Source organism: Balaenoptera musculus, chromosome 8 (assembly GCF_009873245.2).
Source record: "Balaenoptera musculus isolate JJ_BM4_2016_0621 chromosome 8, mBalMus1.pri.v3, whole genome shotgun sequence".
NCBI classification, from domain to species: domain Eukaryota; kingdom Metazoa; phylum Chordata; class Mammalia; order Artiodactyla; family Balaenopteridae; genus Balaenoptera; species Balaenoptera musculus.
This window is the reverse complement of record NC_045792.1, coordinates 81,399,545-81,420,115: the sequence shown is the minus strand read 5'-3', so window position 1 is coordinate 81,420,115 and position 20,571 is coordinate 81,399,545. Positions and strand designations below refer to the sequence as shown.

The 20,571-nt window shown below is 37.2% G+C and overlaps 1 protein-coding gene across 1 annotated transcript; it reads right to left on the bottom strand.

Moving 5' to 3' along the window:
- Nucleotides 1–673: 673 nt before the first annotated feature.
- On the bottom strand, nucleotides 674–19,788 carry LOC118899943 (ADP ribosylation factor like GTPase 14 effector protein). Its single transcript, XM_036862010.1, has 4 exons — nucleotides 19,578–19,788; nucleotides 7,834–8,309; nucleotides 5,997–6,124; nucleotides 674–4,628 (listed from the first exon to the last, which is right to left on the bottom strand). The coding sequence occupies exons 2-4, from the start codon at nucleotides 8,257–8,259 to the stop codon at nucleotides 4,400–4,402; spliced, it is 783 nt and encodes a 260-aa protein (XP_036717905.1). The 5' UTR covers nucleotides 8,260–8,309; nucleotides 19,578–19,788; the 3' UTR covers nucleotides 674–4,399.
- Nucleotides 19,789–20,571: the final 783 nt, after the last annotated feature.

Here is a 20,571-nt window from a genome sequence, read left to right as displayed (position 1 = left end):
GGCGCAGTGGTTGAGAATCTGTCTGCTAATGCAGGGGACACGGGTTCGAGCCCTGGTCTGGGAAGATCCCACATGCCGCGGAGCAACTAGGCCCGTGAGTCACAACTACTGAGCCTGCGCGTCTGGAGCCTGTGCTCCACAACAAGAGAGGCTGCGACAGTGAGAGGCCCGCGCACCGCGATGAAGAATGGCCCCCGCTCGCCACAACTAGAGAAAGCCCTCGCACAGAAATGAAGACCCAACATAGCAATCAATCCATCAATAAAAATAAATAAATTAAAAAAAAAAAGATGGAGAATTACTAACCCACCTGAGTTAATAATCTATTTGATAAATCTCCTTTATCTTCTGGTAAGATTAGTCAATCCTCTTAACTATGCTGTTACAGATAATCTACAAATTGGGGTATATACTCTACAGAAGTCTATTACACTTTTTAAACTAAGTGTTCAATGAAGTATTTGATGATTTTTAAAAAATAGGTAAAAGCATTATTTTTCACAGTCTCTCCAACTTCATAAAAATAAAAAGAAACCCAGAAGTGTCCATGTATATTTTCATATCCTCACTCATAGTCTTAAAAATTTGTTGACTGCTGCTGGGCAAGACCTAAGAATGCTAAAAAAGAGAAGCCACTCTACTTTGAGAATTTTAAAAAATATCCCACTTCAATGTAATTACCAGTGTTCATAGTTTAATTTATAAGCAAAGAGATTAACCATTAAGTAGCAGCAGCAGAGAGTTTATTTGCATGAAAATACCAGCAGATGTCAGCAAAAACTAAAGCAGTGTCGCATGAATTTGTACAAGGATGCTAAGCCATTTCTAACAGCATAACCATAATGCAAGAAAATCTCTAATTACAAAAGCTCAGTCCATGTAAGACACCTCAGTTTTCTACATTGCTACTCGACGTGTAATTACCTTTTTGGAGGTGGGAGCGGTGGGCCACGGTGGGATTTAGCCTTTTCAGGGTAGCAAGAGCTCTTTCAACGAACTGAACCGTTCTGATTTCGCTTAACAAAACCCACCTACAACATTACATAAAAAACCAAACTACACTTTAGAGAGCCATCCTCACTTAAAAAAAAAACAAAACATCAAATAGTTTACAGAAAATGCCTATTACCCAGGTACTTCAATACATGTTCAGGGGTTCTGAATGTGGAATATTTATGAGTACTCAAATGCATTTTTGTGGGGAGTTCATAGTTTTCATCAGCTTCTCACAGGGGTCTTTGACCTCCATAAAGTTAAGAACCATGCTGGAACTTACTATAAGTTATATTCTCTGAATAAATCACTCTCTATATGTATAAATATGTATGCATGTTTCAAAATACATCTGTTAAAAATTACTTAGTTGAATCCACGCCAGGAAAGCAGTTTTAGAATAGACTGTCAGGTTGTAGAGCAGCTTGTTATCTAGAAATAGACATAATATTTAAAAAAATAGAAGAATCTCATATATAATATTCCAAAGATAAGTAGCTATTTTCTTATACTTGTAAAAGACAAATGGGAAAAAGATCACTGGGATGCCACTCATTTTATTCAAATATATACATGCATTTTTCACTCTAACGTTGTGACCAACATTGTGGAAGACCAACGTTTTTGGTCTTATGTTAACTTTTCAACCAGGACCCACCTATAGCCAAAGCTACGTGTTTCATACTTTTATGAAAACTTTTATTTTTGCTTTTAGATTAATAACATTCTAAAATAATTCAGCCACTTTGAATCATACTTATGCAAAATACAAAAAGGATCTACACAATTTCATTGTATTCTATATTACTGTAATTTTATATTAAAACAGTAAGTGGACTTGTGATGTAGTTTTTCTGAAACACAGCTTTTATTATAGCCTGCTCCAAATCAGATATACCTTTCTCTGTAAACATTTTGCATGCTCACTAAAAGTTTGGTCTCCTAAATAGGCATAATGAACAAATATTTGCAAAATTGTTCGAGAAAGTTTCCCTTAAAAAACTTATCATCTTTGAAAAATAACAGAAATGTTCTACTAAGGAATGTTGAAATACAACAATTTGAATTTTAAAGTCATTTATTTTGTTGAAAATATGTTCCTGTTTTAAACAAACAAAAAAGCTAAGATTTTAACTTGTCCCTATGAAGAGCTTAAGCAATACACTAAGTCATATTTAGAAGCAAAAAAAATGATGGCAGTAACTCAACTAAGAAGGTCTAATAACCCAGAAGTTCAGATAAAATTAGGAGCCTGTGTTCGTCTGTTCTGTGACAAAATATTTCCTTAATTCAGGAAAAAAAAAGAATCTAGCATCTGATTTAAGTACAGAAAGCCAAAATATTCTTTTTGTCAGTGCTCTGTTGAAACATATCAGTCAAGGAATTGATAAACTGTACTTCTAATAATTGGGTCGGTAAACACTTATAACTTAAATATGACATTTTAATTCCATGGTTGACATTGGCACTCCATCAAAGTAAAACCAGTCATTTTAAACAGATACCAAAAGTATACAGGAGTAAAAATAAACCTCTTTTGGTCAATTCATCCAATTGGCTGTATAAATCTATTTTCAACAGCTAAAAGTATTTCAAGTTGCTAAAAGCTCATCTGCTGATTAAAGTACTATACTTAAGGAAAACAAAAAGCTAGTTTAGAGGCCATGTCCTAGACAATAAAAAATTTTAGACAGACTGATGGATAGCTGTCTTGAAAAAAAGAGCAGAGAGAAGTTACCACCCATCCCCACCCTCCAAAGGGTACCCATACACATTCCAACGTCAAGATTCAATCAATTTCCAAATAATTTATACTCTGTCTCAACCAGTGTTTCTCCACCCTGTTTCATTATTACTCCATTAAGGAGCTGTTTTTAGCCCTTTTAATCCTAGTCAACACCCTATTAAATTGAAATACCACTGATATAATGCACATCTGCTTATATATTATATGTATATCCATGTTTTATACATAGAAAGAATAAGATTTTTGCCACCAAGCACAAATTTTCACCAAGAACACAGTCTAAGCAATGAAAGGTTTACAGTATTAAAACTTTTTTTAAAAGAATAAGTGGAGAGAAGAAATGATGTATTTTAGCACTTAGTTATGTAGATTATTTCCAAAATAGTTCAACTACTTAGCTGTATCAAAATTAACTTTTCCTGAAGTAGGTACTATTCTCACCTATAGGTAGTCCTTGCCTTGCATGGGCGGTAGTGTGGGACCATAAAAATGGCAATCAAAGCAATCTTAATAATTAATGGGGAAAATTATTATTGTTCTGTGACCTTGAAAAAAATCTGTCAAAATATTAAAAAGTGTCAGTTATAAACGTAAAAGAAAATGAAAAAATTGCAAAAAAGTATTTACTTGGTACACTGTAATTTATATTAGAAACACTGAGAATTAAAGTGTTATTTCATTATAAAAAACTAATCAGGAGCAATAGTACTTGCCTTTTTGTCAAATAATTTATGGTACTGGGTAAGCATCTTTTCTATACCACTGCAAGTTGTCAGACTCCTTTAAGTTTAGATTAGCTTCCACCATTTTATCGTTTGTGCTTTCAATGTTGTGAAATACCTCTATAAGTTCCTTTAATGTGAAGTTTGTTACCATCACTTCCTCTGGTACATGTTCCTCCTTTTCTCATTTATGATGATAAGTTTGCCTTCACTGAGTTCCTCTAGCTGCATATCTAGAGGCTCTAGAATAGCAGCAGTGTCAACATTCCCATGATCAGTGATTTCTTCTACAACTCTATGTATGTTCAGTTCAAGTCACACTTCTAGCATTATCATTTCTTCACTGCACTTTCATCTTTGTTGGCCAATTCTGATTATCCACTTTGTAAAATGTCACATGGGTGGCAGGAGTCAACACAACTCTGTGCTTTCCTGTCTGAGCAAACTGAGTAACAGATGTGCAGTGACCAATCACTAGCAGAATTTGAGAGAAGTAACATGACTGATCACTGATCTTGAAGCACATCTGTTACTTGCATAGTGATTTGTGGACTTAAGAGCTAGCAAGGAAGTTTGTACTTCATGTAAATACTCACAATTAATATACCATGGTGACTGAAATTTGAACTGTGCTGTTAGGGAACTGGCTTATTTAACTAAATCACTGTCATTGAAATTTGTCGACCTGGGAATTATGCAAATTGAGGACTGCCTATACACTGCTTGTTTACATTGACCCAGACAGGCTTGAAGCTGACTGCTGAGTAATAAATAGTTCATCAAACTTTACATCAAATAATTTATCTTAAAGCACCCTAAATGCAACATTAGTGCACAGAGTGCATGTTTGTCACTTGGCAATCAACTTTAAAAGGTACCTTAGAATTTTAGAAATAGACAAAGGAACTTTAAAGATCCCGTAATTTGATACCACAACTTATCCAGCATGTTTGTTATGAATTATTTCTCCTCCTTCTATTTCAATTTGCTCATATAGCCACTTGCGATCACAGCGGCATTCGGCACCACATTTGGTAGAACCGCAGGCAGGACAAGCATAGAAACATCCTAAGCAGTCTTCATCGAGGCAGTCACACAGGTCCATTCCACTGAAAATCAGGAGACCCTGGCTATCATAGACCTTACTCTTCGCTGGGATCACTTGTCTGTAATACAAAACACAAGGTGTGTTATACCTCACAAATATATTATTTCTGAATATTTAGTTGAAAAAAACTTAAGGAGATAAAATGTTTTGAATTAGGGATGAAACCCCGCCAAACTGATACATGGCTTACCTGACTCAAAGCTACTCTACAATTAATAGCTAATGAGCTCCTTGCGAGAAGAAGAGACCTCACTGTAAAGTGTTGAAACATATCCAAAGGAATGGACAAGAACTGTGTCTAAAAACAATAATTGTTAAAACTATTTACCCCTTCCTTGCCAAAAAAAAAAAAAAAGGCTAGGTAATAGTGATACATTTTATTAGCAACCAATCTATCTACTGCTTTGTGAACACAGATTTTTATCACAGTATACTATCCAATTATTTTTTATATTGCAATTAACCTGTTTCTTGTTCTTTAATGGACTCTAGCAAATCTTGCCTAAAAACACTTACATGATTCAATGGAAAACCTTCACAGATGGAATAAATGGCCTATGTAGAAAATAATTCTGAATGATTACACTAACATTTGTCAATTTGCATTTTAGAAATGCTCAGTTTAAAAAGTCATATTCTAAACAATTTAGTTTTCTTGTTCATTCTATTGACTGTACTGTAACCTTCTATTTTAGACATGTAAAAAATAAAAAGTAACCTTGTATTCTCATAAAATTTATTTTTTAGCTGCCACCTATAGAGCAGAGACATACTGATTATATATTAGTGCTTTCAAACAAGTGAATTATTTTAGCTATAAGAAGTATAGGGTTTCCCTGGTGGCGCAGTGGTTAAGAATCCGCCTGCCAATGCAAGGGACACGGGTTCGAGCCCTGGTCCGGGAAGATCTCACGTGCCATGGAGCAACTAAGCCCATGCGCCACAACTACTGAGCCTGTGCTCTAGAGCCCGCGAGCCACAACTACTGAGTCTGCATGCCACAACTACGGAAGCCCATGTGCCTAGAGCCCGTGCTCTGCAATGAGAAGCCACTGCAATGAGAAACCCACACACCACAACGAAGAGTAGCCCCCGCTCGCCGCAACTAGAGAAAGCCCGCGCACTGCAAAGAAGACACAACGCAGCCAAAAACAAAACAAAAAGAGAAGTATAATAAGTTTAAATTATTTTAATTATTGTGCCAAAAATGTTATCTTGTTCACTTCATTGATACTTTCTTAGAAGTAAATTTTTAGAGTGGAAGGGGATGCCTTAATTTTCTATGAGGCCCTTGGAGGTTCTTACTAATTCCAGGTTATCGAATTTAAAATATCTAACCAGAAACATTCAAAACTTAAGAGAAAGATAGGAAAACAATACAGATGTGAAGCAAGTTAACATATACCTTAAATAACACATAGCCTACCTGTCTGAACCAGCAGCTGCATTTTTTGTAAGCCTTCTTTTTTCTCTTTTACCAGTTTCTGGAGCAAATTCAGTTTGCTTTCCTGGGTTTGCAAATTGTAATGACCTCAGAGCTTTAGCAGTTCTTCCCTGAATAAAGGTAAACAAATTATCAACTCAAATCTTAATATCAGACCATACATAAATATTTCACTTAATGTTAATCTAGATTATTCCTTAGCTTGGAAAACAGTCTGGAACTCACAAAAAAGAAAAAAAAAAGGGTTTTAGTGCCCAAGTGCAACAAAATTTATGTGGCCCATGGTCCGGGACCATATTCAAAGTTTACTGGTTAACTTATTTATGATATTTTCATTATCTAATTTTAGTCTCTGGCATATTAGGAGGAGAGGAGGACAGGCACAGTGAAAATGGCAATGGCTGCTGCCAACATGGGAGAGAAGGCAGAAAAACTGCTGTATAACCCACAGCACACAGCACAGGTTCCTACTAATGATCTTGGGTCCTTAGGAAAAGGTTCGATTACATACATTTTTAAAGCTGAGAAGTAATAAAGTTTCAAGTTCTGTAACAGTATTATAATCCTTTTAAAAAAATTTGGTAAAACAAAATTTTGATGGTTAAGGGTTTAATTTCATTATCTGGGGGGAAAAAAGGTTTATGTGATACATTCCACATGAACAATAGATAAATGAAGTGGAGAATACATCTAAAGTGACAGCAGCAAGTACCTGGTATAAACTGCAAGATAACATTGGGTCCTGGAGATATGCCTTTGAGGGGATAACGAAGGAAAAGCACTACATGTAATTTAAAATTTTAATTTGGTTTATTAATATAATGAAAAGGAGAAAATTGAGAAAAATATGCCAGCAGAAAGAATTATAAATTGCTTATAAATAGAAAATTTGAGAAGTGCTCCTTTGACGTACCAGTCCTTGTTCTGCACCAGAGACAGCTTTATGAAATCTTTAGTTGTTCTGATACAGTTAAATAATTTAAAGGTAACATGTGACTAAGGAAGAGAGTTATAAAATAATTAATACTTACAATGTAAAAATGTATGCTTTTTGACAGTAGGGAGTCCTAAAATTAGTCTTGACCATACCAAGTAAGAATTGAGAGCCAGAAGCAAAGGAAATTCACAAGCATCTTAAAATCCCAAACAAGAATGGGATAGTGCCAAAGCAGAAAGAAAGGCTGAAATAAGAAATAATTACTTCAAGTCACTTCTGAAGTTCCTTTTAAAGCAGCAGTTTTCAAGTCCTTCAAAAAAAAGGGGGACTTCATCCTGCTACATTTCACACCCTTGCTGGCTGGCATATCCTACTGAGTTACTTTGGTATCAGAAAAGGAGCTAGGATGGTTAAGTCCTGGCTGTGCCAGAATGTCTTAGCACTAGGAGCTATGGCTTGAAAGTCTTGGGAATATTATGTTATTCTTTTCCTAAGCTAACTTTCTTTACCAAACAATCTGGGTTTACACAAATATTTAGAAACACCATTTATTTTCACCTCCCCAACTTTATATTCACTGCCTGCTAGTTAGTATACAGTCATCCCTTGGTATCTGAGGGGGATTGGTTCCAAGATCCGCTGTGGATACCAAAATGCTAGGATGTTCAAGTCCCACAGTTGGCCCTCTGCAACTTTGGATTCAACCAACCACAGATTGTAAAGTACAGTATTGACTGAAAAAATCCACATATAAGTGGACCTGCACAGTTCAAACCTGTGCTGTTCAAGGCTCAACTGTAATAAATAGTGATGTAAATGTGATTTCCTTATAATTATAACCCCACATTGTAGAAGTAATGGAGAAAAAATGACTATACATACATCTGAATCAGGTTTTTTTCTCTGCCGGTCTTCAGAATCAACATCCACACTTCCATTGATTATCTGTGTACATTTTGGACAAAGTTTCCAACCAGGTACAAGCTGCCTTCCAAATTTTGCACTCAGAAAAGTGGCATCATCTAAATCAATTACATGTAAATTTTTTTTGGCTAGTTTTTTGTGTATGTTAAATGGGTCACAACATGACTTCTGCAAATCCTCAAATCTGTCGATGTAGATTTTTGCATGATGGAAGCAAATTGTATTGTTCCCAGAAAGTGTCATTCCAGTTCTAAGTTGAAGTAAAAGCATGTCATTTGATGACAATTCTTGCAAAGTCTTGAAACCTGTATGACGAGTATAGTAGGTTTTATGGCACTCATTTGTGGTTCGAAGCTGGACTCCAACTGAACATGGATCCATCATTTTTGATTCTAGCAAATTTCCTCGTTTTGATTTTTGTCTAGCAGATCACCCTAGAGAAAACATTAAAGAGAGTCAGATTTGTGCTGCAAAATTTTTATCTGGGAAACTGAAAAAGCATTTGATAAAATTCAATATCTGCATAATAGAAAGAAAACTCTTAGCAAGCAAGGAATAGAAAGACATTTACCAAGAGCCTACAAAAACATTATTATATTTAATTATAAAACATTAGAAGCATTCTCTGTAAAGTTAGAACTACACAAGAATACTTATATCACAGTTTCCATTTAACACCATATTAAAAGGTATTAAAAGGTATTCAATATAAAGATTAAAGAGGAAGAAATAAGAAATATTACTCAAAGATATGAATATCTAAATGGAAAATACAAGAGGTTCAATGGACAAACTATTAGAACCAGAAAGATAATTCAGCAGGCATGCTGGAAACAAAAACATTACAAAGATATCTTACAAGATATATAAATCTTACAAAAGATATGTAAGACTTTTATGGAGAGAACGATCAAACAGAAAGACAAATGACACCTTAAATAAATGTAGAAATTAGTCATGGCAAGTGTGACTATAGTAAATATGCCAATTTTCTAGGAATTTATCTATAAATTCAATATGATTCCAATCAAAATTTCACCAGGTATTCCACAACTCCCCCACCCCCTGGAATTTAGCAAGCTGGTCTATATGGAAGAGTAAAGGTTCAAGAGAGCCAAGGTAATCTTGAAGGAAAACAAAACAAGAAATTTATCTACTATAAAGCTATTATAATTAAAAGTGTGTGGTATCAGTATACTATAGACAAATAGATCCATGAAAAGATGAGGGCTTGGTGTATGACATGTGGTATTATAAATCAATAGGTATAACACATTAATGGGAGAAAGATTTAATTAAAGATGCTTGGACAACCGGCTAACCATATGGAAAAAGACAGACTAAAATCTTTTTCTCACAAACAAAAATCAATTCCAGATGTTATTATAAAATAAAACTTGAAAAGAAAAACTGTAAAAATGTTTATAAGAAAACATAGAAGACTTTGTGACACTGGGGTAGAGAAGAATTTCTCAAACAAGAAAGGACATATCAAAGAAAAAGATGGACACGTTTGATTTTATGTCCAAATTAAACATTTCTATATAACTCTAAGGAAGGGAAAAGAAGCCACACTGGAAAGGTGTTGTTGGGATTATTATTCCAAATATACAAAAAAACCCCTGACTTCTACAAATCACTTAGAAAATGACCACCCATTAGTAAATGAAACAAATATACACAGGCAATTCACAGAGGAAGAGAACAAAACAGCCAGCAAATGCAGGTGTTTAACCTCATAGTTATCAGGAGAATGAAAATGAAATACCACTTCTCAAACATTTGTTTGGCAAGATTTTAAAAATCTGGTAACATAGTGAAGGCAAAAATGTGGCCAATTCTTACATGCTCCTTATACCTTGTAGGAACGTAAACTGCTGCAACTGCTTTAGAGTTTTTGGTAATTTCTTGCAAAACTGAAGAAGTCCACATCCCAGGGCCTTATATTTTCAGCTCTAGGTGTCTGTGCCAGAGAAATGTATGTCCCATGTGAGCATAGGACTTTGCGCATGATACATACAAAGACTTTCAGCATTCATTGCTTTTGACAGTGAAAAATTGGAAATAACCCAATGGTAAAGGGTGAGAAATTGTAGGTTACTCAACAGGGACTGCTACAGGACAGTTAAAAATAAACTGCATGAATTAAATGAGTCAATTTGAATAAATTTCAAAGATAATCATAAGTGAAAAAGCTGCAAAAGGACATATAGTATATCACGTAAAATTTTACATATACAATAGTATGCATTGTTCCTGGATAAGAACTTGAATACATGCTAAAATATACATTAAGAATAATAGATACCAAGTCTGTGGTATATATACTTCTAAAGAGGAAGGACTTTTTTTTTTTTTTTAAGAGAGATTTGTAGAAGAAAAGGCTTGGTGGTATCTACACAAGTTTTTCATTATTTTCTGTGCTCTGCTTGAAATTTTTCATAACTAAATATTTTTCAAAGCAAATGCAAAAATTTAGTTGAATTCTTAAGACAAGTTTTAACAAATACAAGTCACTAGGAAAAAACTGTTGTTGAAAATAGATGTGAACCACTGAAATCTGGGCAGTGGCAGGGTCCTGAAAAAGTCAAGGATCCGGAAATCTTGCAAGTGTTTTTATAAGCTTTGCTCCACATTAAAAAAAGGGTTAGAAAGCTTAGATACTTTCTGATATGTTTTCTGCAGAGAGAAACTGTAATCAGTAAAGCCATATACAAAGAAAAGACTAGTCTCATGTAATAAAAAATGGTGAATAAATATACATTTCTATGTCTTAAGTTAAAATACAAAATTTTAAAAGTTAAAAAACAGAATTTATGGGGGATGAGTAGAGGTCGAGAGTGGGCTGAGCCTGGGAGAAGACACTGGCGTGCCCCTGAAGGCGGGCACACTCCCAGATTTGTACCACAGGTGCCTCTCTTGCCTCACCCTGGTCTGGCCCTGGTTGGGAAATGCAGTGTTACCTGAAATACCTGGACATGAGGGCCGGCCAGACACGGTCCCCACTGCCACCCCTCCCAAGAAACCCCAGAATTTAAAGTGTTTGAACATTTTAACTTAAAAATTTTAAAAGCTGATTAAAACAGAGAATATTTTAAATTCTATTTCAACCAACTTTTAAAATTTAATTACCAAGTATAGGTTCCAATCACATCAGATGAAACTGCTTGTATAAATCTAATTGTTTTCTTTTAACAGATAAGTGGGTTAAGATAAATTAAGGAATGGAAAAGAATAAGCCAGAGATACAGTTATAAAACACCACCACCAAACTATGTTGTATTAAACTTCAGCAGATAGTGTCACAAATCTGGCTCTGACCTTCCTTAACAGTCAACAGGAAGGAAATTTGATCAACTATCCCCACAGCACATTATGGAAACTGCTAACGCTTAATGTCGTATTAATGTCACAGATTCTTTATCTTTGTAGGTAACTATCACCAATTTGTAGCCACTAATGTATAATATGATTTTTTGAACGTAAAACTATTTCTTAGCATTCAAGAAGTTGGGCTATACCCTGATCATATTTGACAGGAAAAGCATCTTGTGACTTGGAAATTTTATTTTAGAAATTCTATCTGTCCATGGCAATAAAACATTTTTACCCGTTAGGGAGTTTTTTTTTTTCTTTGCTACTAGGGGCTTCTATTCCTTTATTTTCCTTTAATCTTGGCTAAATTACGATCTCATTCACAAGAGTTTATCAGTAGACTCAAGTTGTACCGGTGAGGTTGAATCCTTATTTTTAAGTGATCTGACGCTCTTGGAAATTTGGAAATATGATTAACTCCTACTAAATTAATTTTTCTGGTAAGTATTTGCTTGGACATCTTCCACAATTGCATAACTTCTCTTATTAACCTTACACCGCTAAGAATCTAGACTCTTAGTTGGAGAGCATAGAGCGGAATTTGTTTTTCTTTCAAGTTAGCCATAACCCTACCAGTCTTTGAAAACATCCCCTTCTGTGTAAGCAGTGGCTTCTAACCATTTTGAACTCTTGGCGTACTTTTGAATACATAATGGAGGAACACCTGAAGGAATTAAATTGCTGCACAATTACGCTGTTTTCTAAGAAGCCATCTCTCAGGTATCACTGTTAGGGTAGAATTATTTACTATTGGAGTTGCCAGATAAAATACAGGATGCTCAGTTAAATTTGAATTTTTGATAATGTATAAATAATTTTAATTATATCCCAAATATTGCTAAAAAGTAATTTGTTGTTTGTCTGAAATTCAAATTCAATTGGGCATCCTGTATTTTTATTTGCTAAATCTGGTGGCCTCATTTACCATGCCTTTTTTTTTTTTTTTTTTATATTCCAGTAAGTAGAGATCTCTTTGGTGCCAGCTTCACATTATCTTCCACCTCTTATTTGCTGCTAAAAGAAAACTGAACTACCTATGAACAAATTACAGGACCTGCTCAGTTAAAAATTAAAGTGCCCCATCTGACAGAAGACAAATCACTAGTTGCAGTACAAAATATATTTTACACATTGCTTAAAGCTCAATGGCATATTGATACCACTAATTTGAGTGAAACCGTCACGGTAAAAGTGTACACACCTGTGTCAAAGCAGTTTTACGTTCAAGCATTGCTTTAAAAAAAAAAAGTCAGGTTAGCTCAAGGAACACAAAATTTCAGGCAGTGATCTTCAGTGGTTACTGCCTGCCTTCTAAAACCTATACCCCTCTGGTTGCTCCTCCCCTGTTGTATCTCCCAGTGTCCTCATTTCTGTTCTCTTCTCTGAAGCTGAAGTTCTGCTATAGAGTTTTTTGGATCTGTTTCCTAGCAACTGTTTCTTTTGCTCATTTTGGCCTGGCAATGTGGCCCACAATTAGTATTTTTGTTTCTTCAAGCGATAGTCTAGTAGCTTCATGTTGCTCCCTTCACCTGCAGTATGGTGCCATGTTCTCCAGTAATGATTATCTAATATCTTCCTCAATTAATAGTCAGAAATACATTACTATTTACTGTCCATGAACTATTGAATAGTACTAGCATCAGCTGGGAACTTATTATTGAATAGAAAAGAGAAATCTCAGGAAAGCCCCACACTCACTGAATCAGAATTGCATTTAAAAAGGAAATCCCCAGGTGATATGTAAGCACAGTACAGTTTGAGATGCACTGCTTTAGATAATTCAATTAAAAACATTAACCAAGCATCTTCTATATTTATAGAGTATATCAAAAAAGAATAAGAAACACACACACACAGACATGTACTTGCCTTCCAGGAAGTCCGACACTTAGGGAAGATTATTTGAGGGGGGGAGGGGGAGTTGTAAATTTCATAAACTAGGTATAGAAAGAAATACCTGCTTCAGTGGAAAACTGCACTGCTGAAGAGTACAACTTTCAGGGTTTTCACATTCCCATTACATGAGAGCTCTGAGTCTTTCATTGCCTTTGAGCTATTTTACAGCTGACAACTGTACAAAACTAACAGCAATGCAAAACTCTTGTCTATATTCTTGTAAATTCTGTCTGGTAGAGGTACAATTGACGCCCCTGGCCCACTGTGGAAGAAGACAGTTTTGCCTCTATTTGCTCATTTATTTCAATATTCCTGATCAATAAATGTGTCTGTTCTTTTGATTGTCATTTGAATTGATTATATATCATCTTACCAGTCCCCTCATTAATAAGATAAACAAAAACCATGTGTTGCTAATTTTATATCTGTGTGACAGTCATGATTTTACTTCCTTCTCCCTTTTTTTGTGGGAAATTATATTTTAAACATAGGAAAAAATTAATTTGCTCCAGCCAAGTCACTTTGACGGAGTGAAAAAAAAAATCCAGTTCTTATAGGTTAAGATGAAAACCATGCAACAAACAAAAAGCCCCAGATGTGTTCATTTAGACCTGAGTAATTTAGATTTGTTTTCCACTCCCCCCACCACCTCAGGAAAATTTCACTGATACAAATGAGACTGGTCTTTAAGTGCTTTCAAACTACACATAGTGATGGAGGATTTTTTAATTCCTGAATGTCAATGAGTATCCTAAGGCCTTCCTGTATAAATGTTTCAATGAATTTTATTTGTACACTTAATTATTTTCCACTTCAAATAGTAAAATGCCTTTTTAACAAGTCAAATTTTACCTGAGACCCGTGCTCCTGGTTCTTGAATAGCCATGGTTAAAGAAACCCTCCTACTCCTCTCCATATGGCTTCCATAAGACTCAAGAACATCCCCTTGTTTACCTATGACCAGGACAAAGGACCTCCAAATTCCCATTGTCTCATTTATAAATTTATGAATAATTAGCTGAACTGCTTGTTGAAAATAATCAATTGGAACAAAATGCTTGTTAACCATATTTTAAGTTTCTTTCCTTCCCCTAGATCCCTGAACTTTGGCCTACCCAGAGCCAGCAAAGGACCCCTTCAGAGAATAGGCTGGCCTCAGGGCAAAACAATCTGGGATCTACAATCAGACCAAGCAGTTTTGTTTTAGCTTTGTTTACTCATCCCTTGAGAAGCTGGTAAATCTTTTGGTCAGAGAATTCTCTCCACTGCTATAATCCCTTTTCCCCTGTTGCAATAACCCTTTCAATAAAGTCTCTCCTTACTAACTCTGGATTTTATTATTTGACACTTTCTTTTAAAAGTTCTGCATTTTCAATTTTCTCTTGCCTTAGAATTGCCAATACTTTCCTTCAGTACCTAAACAGAGTATGTTTTGTGATTCTAAGATTAACTTACAATATTTTTATAGCACTCCCAGAAGAGTCGAGAGAGAATGAAATAAATATAGATTTATTAGACCCCTTTTTCTATACCTTAGGTAGTAAACACAAGCATTTGCTCCTCATATATCTGAACACTGACAAGTTAGGGAATAAGCTTTTGTAAAAAACTTGAGGTATTACCTTACATAACATTATATTAGTTTCAGGTATACAATGTAATGATACAATATTTGTGTATATTGCAAAATGATCACCACAATAAGTCTAGTTAATAACTGTCACCACAGTTATAAATGTTTCTTTTCTGTGATGTGAACTTTTAAGATTTACTCCCTCAGCAACTTTCAAATATGCAGTACAGTATTATTAACTAGTTATCATGTTGGATGTTACATCCCCATTACTTACTTACAACTGGAAGTTTGTACCTTTTGACCCCCTTTTCACCCATTTTGCCCACCCTAACCCCCTGACAATGGCAATTACCAATCCGTTCTCTTTATCTATGAGTTCATTTTTTAAACATTATATTTTAAAGTTATTTGTTTTTTATAGATTCCATGGAATAAGTTTTAGACACTATCTCTTGCTATTCATTACCCAACTCTAAGGTAGGTAGGTTGGATGCAATGAAGAAGCTGAGTGACCTCATACAAGGCCACGATAGTAGCAAGTTTCCCTAATAACACAAGTTCTGGGACATGATCACAGGCCTCCTATAGGAGTTAGTCAAAGCAGAACCACAACCATCACTTCCACTAACAAAACAAAAGCAGAGGGAGATAGTGGTGCTTGGATACCACTCTTCAAGTTAGTGGGAAAAAGAGCATTAAGAGGAAATTTAATGAAAAAATAAATTACTGAATTTTTAGGTCAATTTTTAAGAGTCTTTCCCTTTCAGGAAAAATGCCTTGTTTTTTCAGTATAGGGGTCTTACAATTTATAAGGCATTTCCCCATTTACCTTTTATTTATTTAATTAAAAAAAAAATAACTTCACCCCTACTTTGCAAATCAGCAGTTTCAGTCCTAGGCGTGCACCTGCCTGAGCGCACGCACACACACACACACACGCACACCACACACACACACACACACACACACACACACACACAAATCATGCCTCTGGCAACTGATAACTTTTTGTGCCCATTATCTTCAAATACTAACTACCTACAGGACACTTGAATGGGTACTAACAGAAGGGTTAAATGGCCAAGTGGGATAGTCTTAAACCTCAAGAAGACCCAGGCCCCATAAGAAAGATAAAGTGAACTTAAAACAAAAATATGGTCCATAGTATTATTTAAAATAAAATATTTGGGAGGTTCCAGTCAAAGATGGTAGTGTAGGAAGACCCTGAACTCATCTCTTCCCACAGACATGCTGAATTTGTACCTACATACAGATCCATTCCTGCCAAAGAAGAACTGAGGGCTGCAGAACAAGTGATAGAGGGACGACACAGGGGATGGGTAAAAGAGATGGAGGCATGGTATCGATGGGAACCCCAACCCTGACGAGGACCTTCGGTAGGGAGGGGTATCACTGAGGGGCCTGTACGCAGACTTGCCCACCCTAGAGCAGAGCAAAGAAGCAACTGTTTAAAGGGCACCTACGCTCCAGATGAAGGAAATCCATTTACTAACCCTCAAGTGTCTGCCAAATGGGCAGAGAACTGCTGAAACTGTCTCCGTGGTCCAAGGTGCCAGAAAGTGCCATTTTTTGTGTGTTCCCCTTACACCTTAATAGTGCGGACAGAATCACGGTCCAGGTACTCTTACTGGCCTGCCAAGGCTGCCCCAGCATGCCCCAGGCCCACCCCATCCCCCAGCTCCAGCTGTCCTGCCAAGGTGGTCTGAGCATGGCAAGCCCTGGGACCGCATCCCTCCTCTGCTCCACTCATGCTTGCTCCAGCTCCAGTCACCCCACTAGGGTGGTCCCAATGTGAACATGCTCCAGGACACACTGGCCCACACCTGCTCCAGGTCCAACCAGCCTGACAAAGCTGCCTGGCACACACGGTCCATACAGAGGACACTCCTACACACAGCCATGCCTTCCAGACTTGGAGAGGTAGATGTTTCACCTAATTAATACGAAAACAGAGTTAAACAAAAGGACGAGACAGAGAAATATGTTCCAAAAAAAAAAAAAAAAGAAAAAAGAACAAGATAAAAGTCCAGGAAAAAACCCTAAGGAAATAGAGGTAAGTAATTTACCTGATAAAGAGTTCAAAGTAATGGTCAAAAAGATGCTTAACAAACTTGGGAGAAAAATGGAGGAACACACTGAGAACTTAAGAGTTAGGATAGAAAAGAACCAAACAGAGATGAAGAATACAATAGCTGAAATGAAAAATATACTGGGTCAACAATCTAGAAGACAGAATAGTGGAAGTCATCCAAGCAGAAAAGCAAAAAGCAAAAAATTTAAAAGAGTTTAAGGGACCTCAGAGACAACATCAAGCATACTAACATTTGCATTATAGGAGAAGAGAAAAAGAAAACATATTTGAAGAAGTAATGGCTGAAAACTTCCCTAACCTGGGGAAAGAAACAGATATCCAGGTCCAAGAAGCACAGAGAGTTCCAAACAACATAAACCTAAAGACACACCAAGACAAACTATAATTAAATCAGCAAAAGTCAAAGATAGAGAATTTCAAAGACAGAAAGAGAAAAACAACTAATCACATACAAAAGAACCCTCACAAAAGAACCCTCAAAAGACTATCAGCCGGTTTTTCAGCAGAAACTTTGCATGATATATTTAAAGTGCAGAAAGGAAAAAACCTGCAACCAAGTACTCTACCTGGCAAAGTTATCATTCAGAATTGAAGGAGAGATAAAGAGTTTCCCAGACAAGCAAAAACTAAAGAAGTTCATCATCACTAAACCAGTCTTACAAGAAATGTTAAAGATCTTCTTTGAGTAGAAGAGGCCATAACAAGAAATAAGGAAATATATGAAAAAAGAAACTGCACTGGTGAAGGCAAATTTATAGTCAAGGCAGTGCATCAGCTGCTTAAAAACAGGTATGAAAGTTAAAAAACAAAGGTAGTAAAATCAACTATAACTACAATTAAGTATTTAAGAGATACACAAAATAAAAAGATGTAAAATATGACATCAAAAACATAAAACATGGGGGAGGGGGAGAGTAAAATGTGCTTTTAGAGCATTCAATCTTACACAAGAATTAGGTTAAAATAAACTGATATATATATGTGTCAATATACATGAATCTCATGGTAACCACAAACCTATAATAGATACACAAAAAAAAGAGAAAGGAAGCAAACATAACACTGAAAAAAAAAATCATCAAACCATGAGGGGAGAGACCAAGAGAAGAAAAGAACAGAGAAGAACCACAAAAACAACCAGGAACAATCAACAAAATGGCAATAAGTACATAGCTATCAATAATCACTTTAAATGTAAATAGACTAAATGCTCCAATCAAAAGACATAGGCTGGATGAATGGATTAAAACAATAAGACCCATCTATATATTGCCTACTGCTCACATTTGGCACAATTCAGCAAACCCTTCAGGTCTCCAAACTCCATTTGTGATTTCTCTCTTTTCCTATGGTCCTTAACCGTCAAAGAGAACAGAATCCCTTGATTTCAACAACTGAAAGATTGTTTCCAGACTAAGATGTATGAGCAAAGCTCTCTTTATTCTACCTGAATTCTGGATGTGGTCAACATTGTCAAACAGTACTTAATACTATACTTAAACTGCCAAACAGTTGGGTAAATGATTGTGACACTGAACTGTAAGCTATTCTGTTGAAAACACTTTCACCTCTTCCTAGAAAACAAAGTCTGGACTCTTTAGCATGGCATTACTTGTTCAAACGTCACATACTCCAGGTCAAAATAGTCTACTAGCAAAGTTCTTTTATATTTTATGTCTTCATATTGTCTCTTTGCTTGGAAAGCCAGGCAATGCTAACTAATCCTTCAAGACAGTGCCAGCGTCTTCACCTTTCTGCTGTGCCTTACCCAAATACTATTGTTATAGGTCCTTCTTCTTCTGTGTTTGAAACTTTTACTCTTACTTTTCAGCTGTTGGAAGACAGGAGCTATATGGTGTTATTTTCTCTATCACTCAAGACAAAAGAGTAAGGAACTTCAGGACTTCCGTTTTCACAGCACTCATCACAGGCTTTCTTCTTTGTTAGTTTTTCCCATTATGTATTACGCTCCGTGAGGGCAAGGAATCACCAGGGTCCTGTTACAGCTGTAGCTTCTCTAACTAGCACAATATTGACACTTAGTAGATAACATCTTTCGAATGAATACATGTTCCTAAACTGCCAGAATCTCACACAATGAAGGCTGAATCTGCCTAAATCAATGTGACTAGGTGCCCAGGATCCTGCAGTTATTCCCACCTCAACCCTGTGCTCATATGCATAACGCCCCTACTTCACGGCTGTATCAGAATATTGCAAGCCACCAGATACATCATATGAGCCTCTACCATGTTCACGGTACGGGAATGGAAGAAAGAAGACTATTTATTCGGCATCCGGCCTCAACCAAAATGCTAGGGCTGGGAGGGCTCCAATTTAAAAAATAAAAACCAAATAGCAGAGATATAAGCTGTGGATGGGGCTCTAGGCCACAAAGCTCTCCTCTAAATAAGACAAGCCTAAGTCAAAATTAGCAGGGCTCCAGGTCTCCCTAAGAGAGGCGACGACCCGCGGGGTCAACAGATGCGGCGGTAGAAACCGTGTTGGGCCTTGACACAAGGGGCCGCAGATGAAGCGGAGGAAGCGGGGAACGCTGCAGGGCGGCAGGCTGGCGGAGGCCTCAGCTAGCAGCTGAAAATCCCCCTCACTCCCCCTCACGTGTCCGACCTGCTCCCCCTCCTCTCCTGGGGACCTCCATCACCTGGCCCGGGCCCTCCTCCCACCCAGGGATCGTTCTCCACGCCCCCGATCCTCCCCAAAGCCTCCCCCAGCCCTTCCCACCTTTAGCGGGAGCGCTCCACCGCCGGGGTCCGGGCCACACCCGCAACGTCTCAGCTGGGCCTCGGCCGCCGGCTTCTCGGCTCTTCCCGGCGCTACCAGAGAGAGGGCGGCGAGCCAGGCTAGAGAGTCTCAGCACGCCCATAAAGAGAGGCCTGGGAGAAGCCTAGAGGGGAACGGAGCTTGGCGCCCCCGCCTTCGGGGCGGAAAGGGCGGGGCGGCGTGAATTGGCGAATGAATCAAGGTGAGGCAATGGTTGCTTCAGAGGCTGACTGGATTTTTTTTTTTTTTCCCTTCTGTTCTTGGGCGTTAGGGAATTGGGCGGTGTCTGGGGCCACCTTTTACAAGATGCAAGTTTGGCTAACTTGGGTTGTGTTCGCGAATCTCTACGCCTGTGCGTGACGCCACATTCTTGCACCCCAACCCTCCTAATCCCTGAAGGAGAAGTGAATGAGTTAAAAAGACCTTCAGAAGAGACCCTTTATTTAGGGTCTCAAGTTTTTGTTTCTTTCACTCAAGCGAAATATATTCCAAAATGCATCTCCTTTATTGTAAATTATAAGAATAGCTATGTTTATTACTTTGAGTAGAGTGTAGGCACCAGGAAGATGCTTGCAAATTTTCAGAAGGGAAACACACACACACACACACACACACACACACACACAGAGTATCTTTCTTGTAACCCTATTGTCTGGACCAATTTAAGAGCTGATTAATTTCTAAAGCAGATTTTATTCACCTACAATCTTTGACGGCCCTAGATCCCCTAGACTGAAGCGTCTGAGCCTGCAGCCATTTTCAGGTGGGGGTAGGAAGTCCCCTTCCCCCACCCCGCCCCACTGTTGTTTTTTTAACTAGCCAGGTGAAAAGTGTGAGACAGGGAAATAAGATCCATCGAAGCCCAAGCTTGCTAGCAATACTATACACACCTACTGTAAGTTGTTTTTTGCAGGGAACCTCTCTAATGGTCCTTCCTAACACCTCCATGCTGCTT

What these genes read in the sequence shown, in the direction of transcription:
- LOC118899943 (XM_036862010.1), bottom strand. Translation starts at nt 8,259, where the DNA reads ATGATGGATCCATGTTCAGTTGGAGTCCAGCTTCGAACCACAAATGAG. An exon ending in GAAAAAAACCTGATTCAGAT is followed by an intron (nt 6,125 to 7,833) that starts GTATGTATAGTC and finishes ACCTTTATTCAG; the next exon opens with GGAAGAACTGCTAAAGCTCT. An exon ending in GCAGCTGCTGGTTCAGACAG is followed by an intron (nt 4,629 to 5,996) that starts GTAGGCTATGTG and finishes TTTGTATTACAG; the next exon opens with ACAAGTGATCCCAGCGAAGA.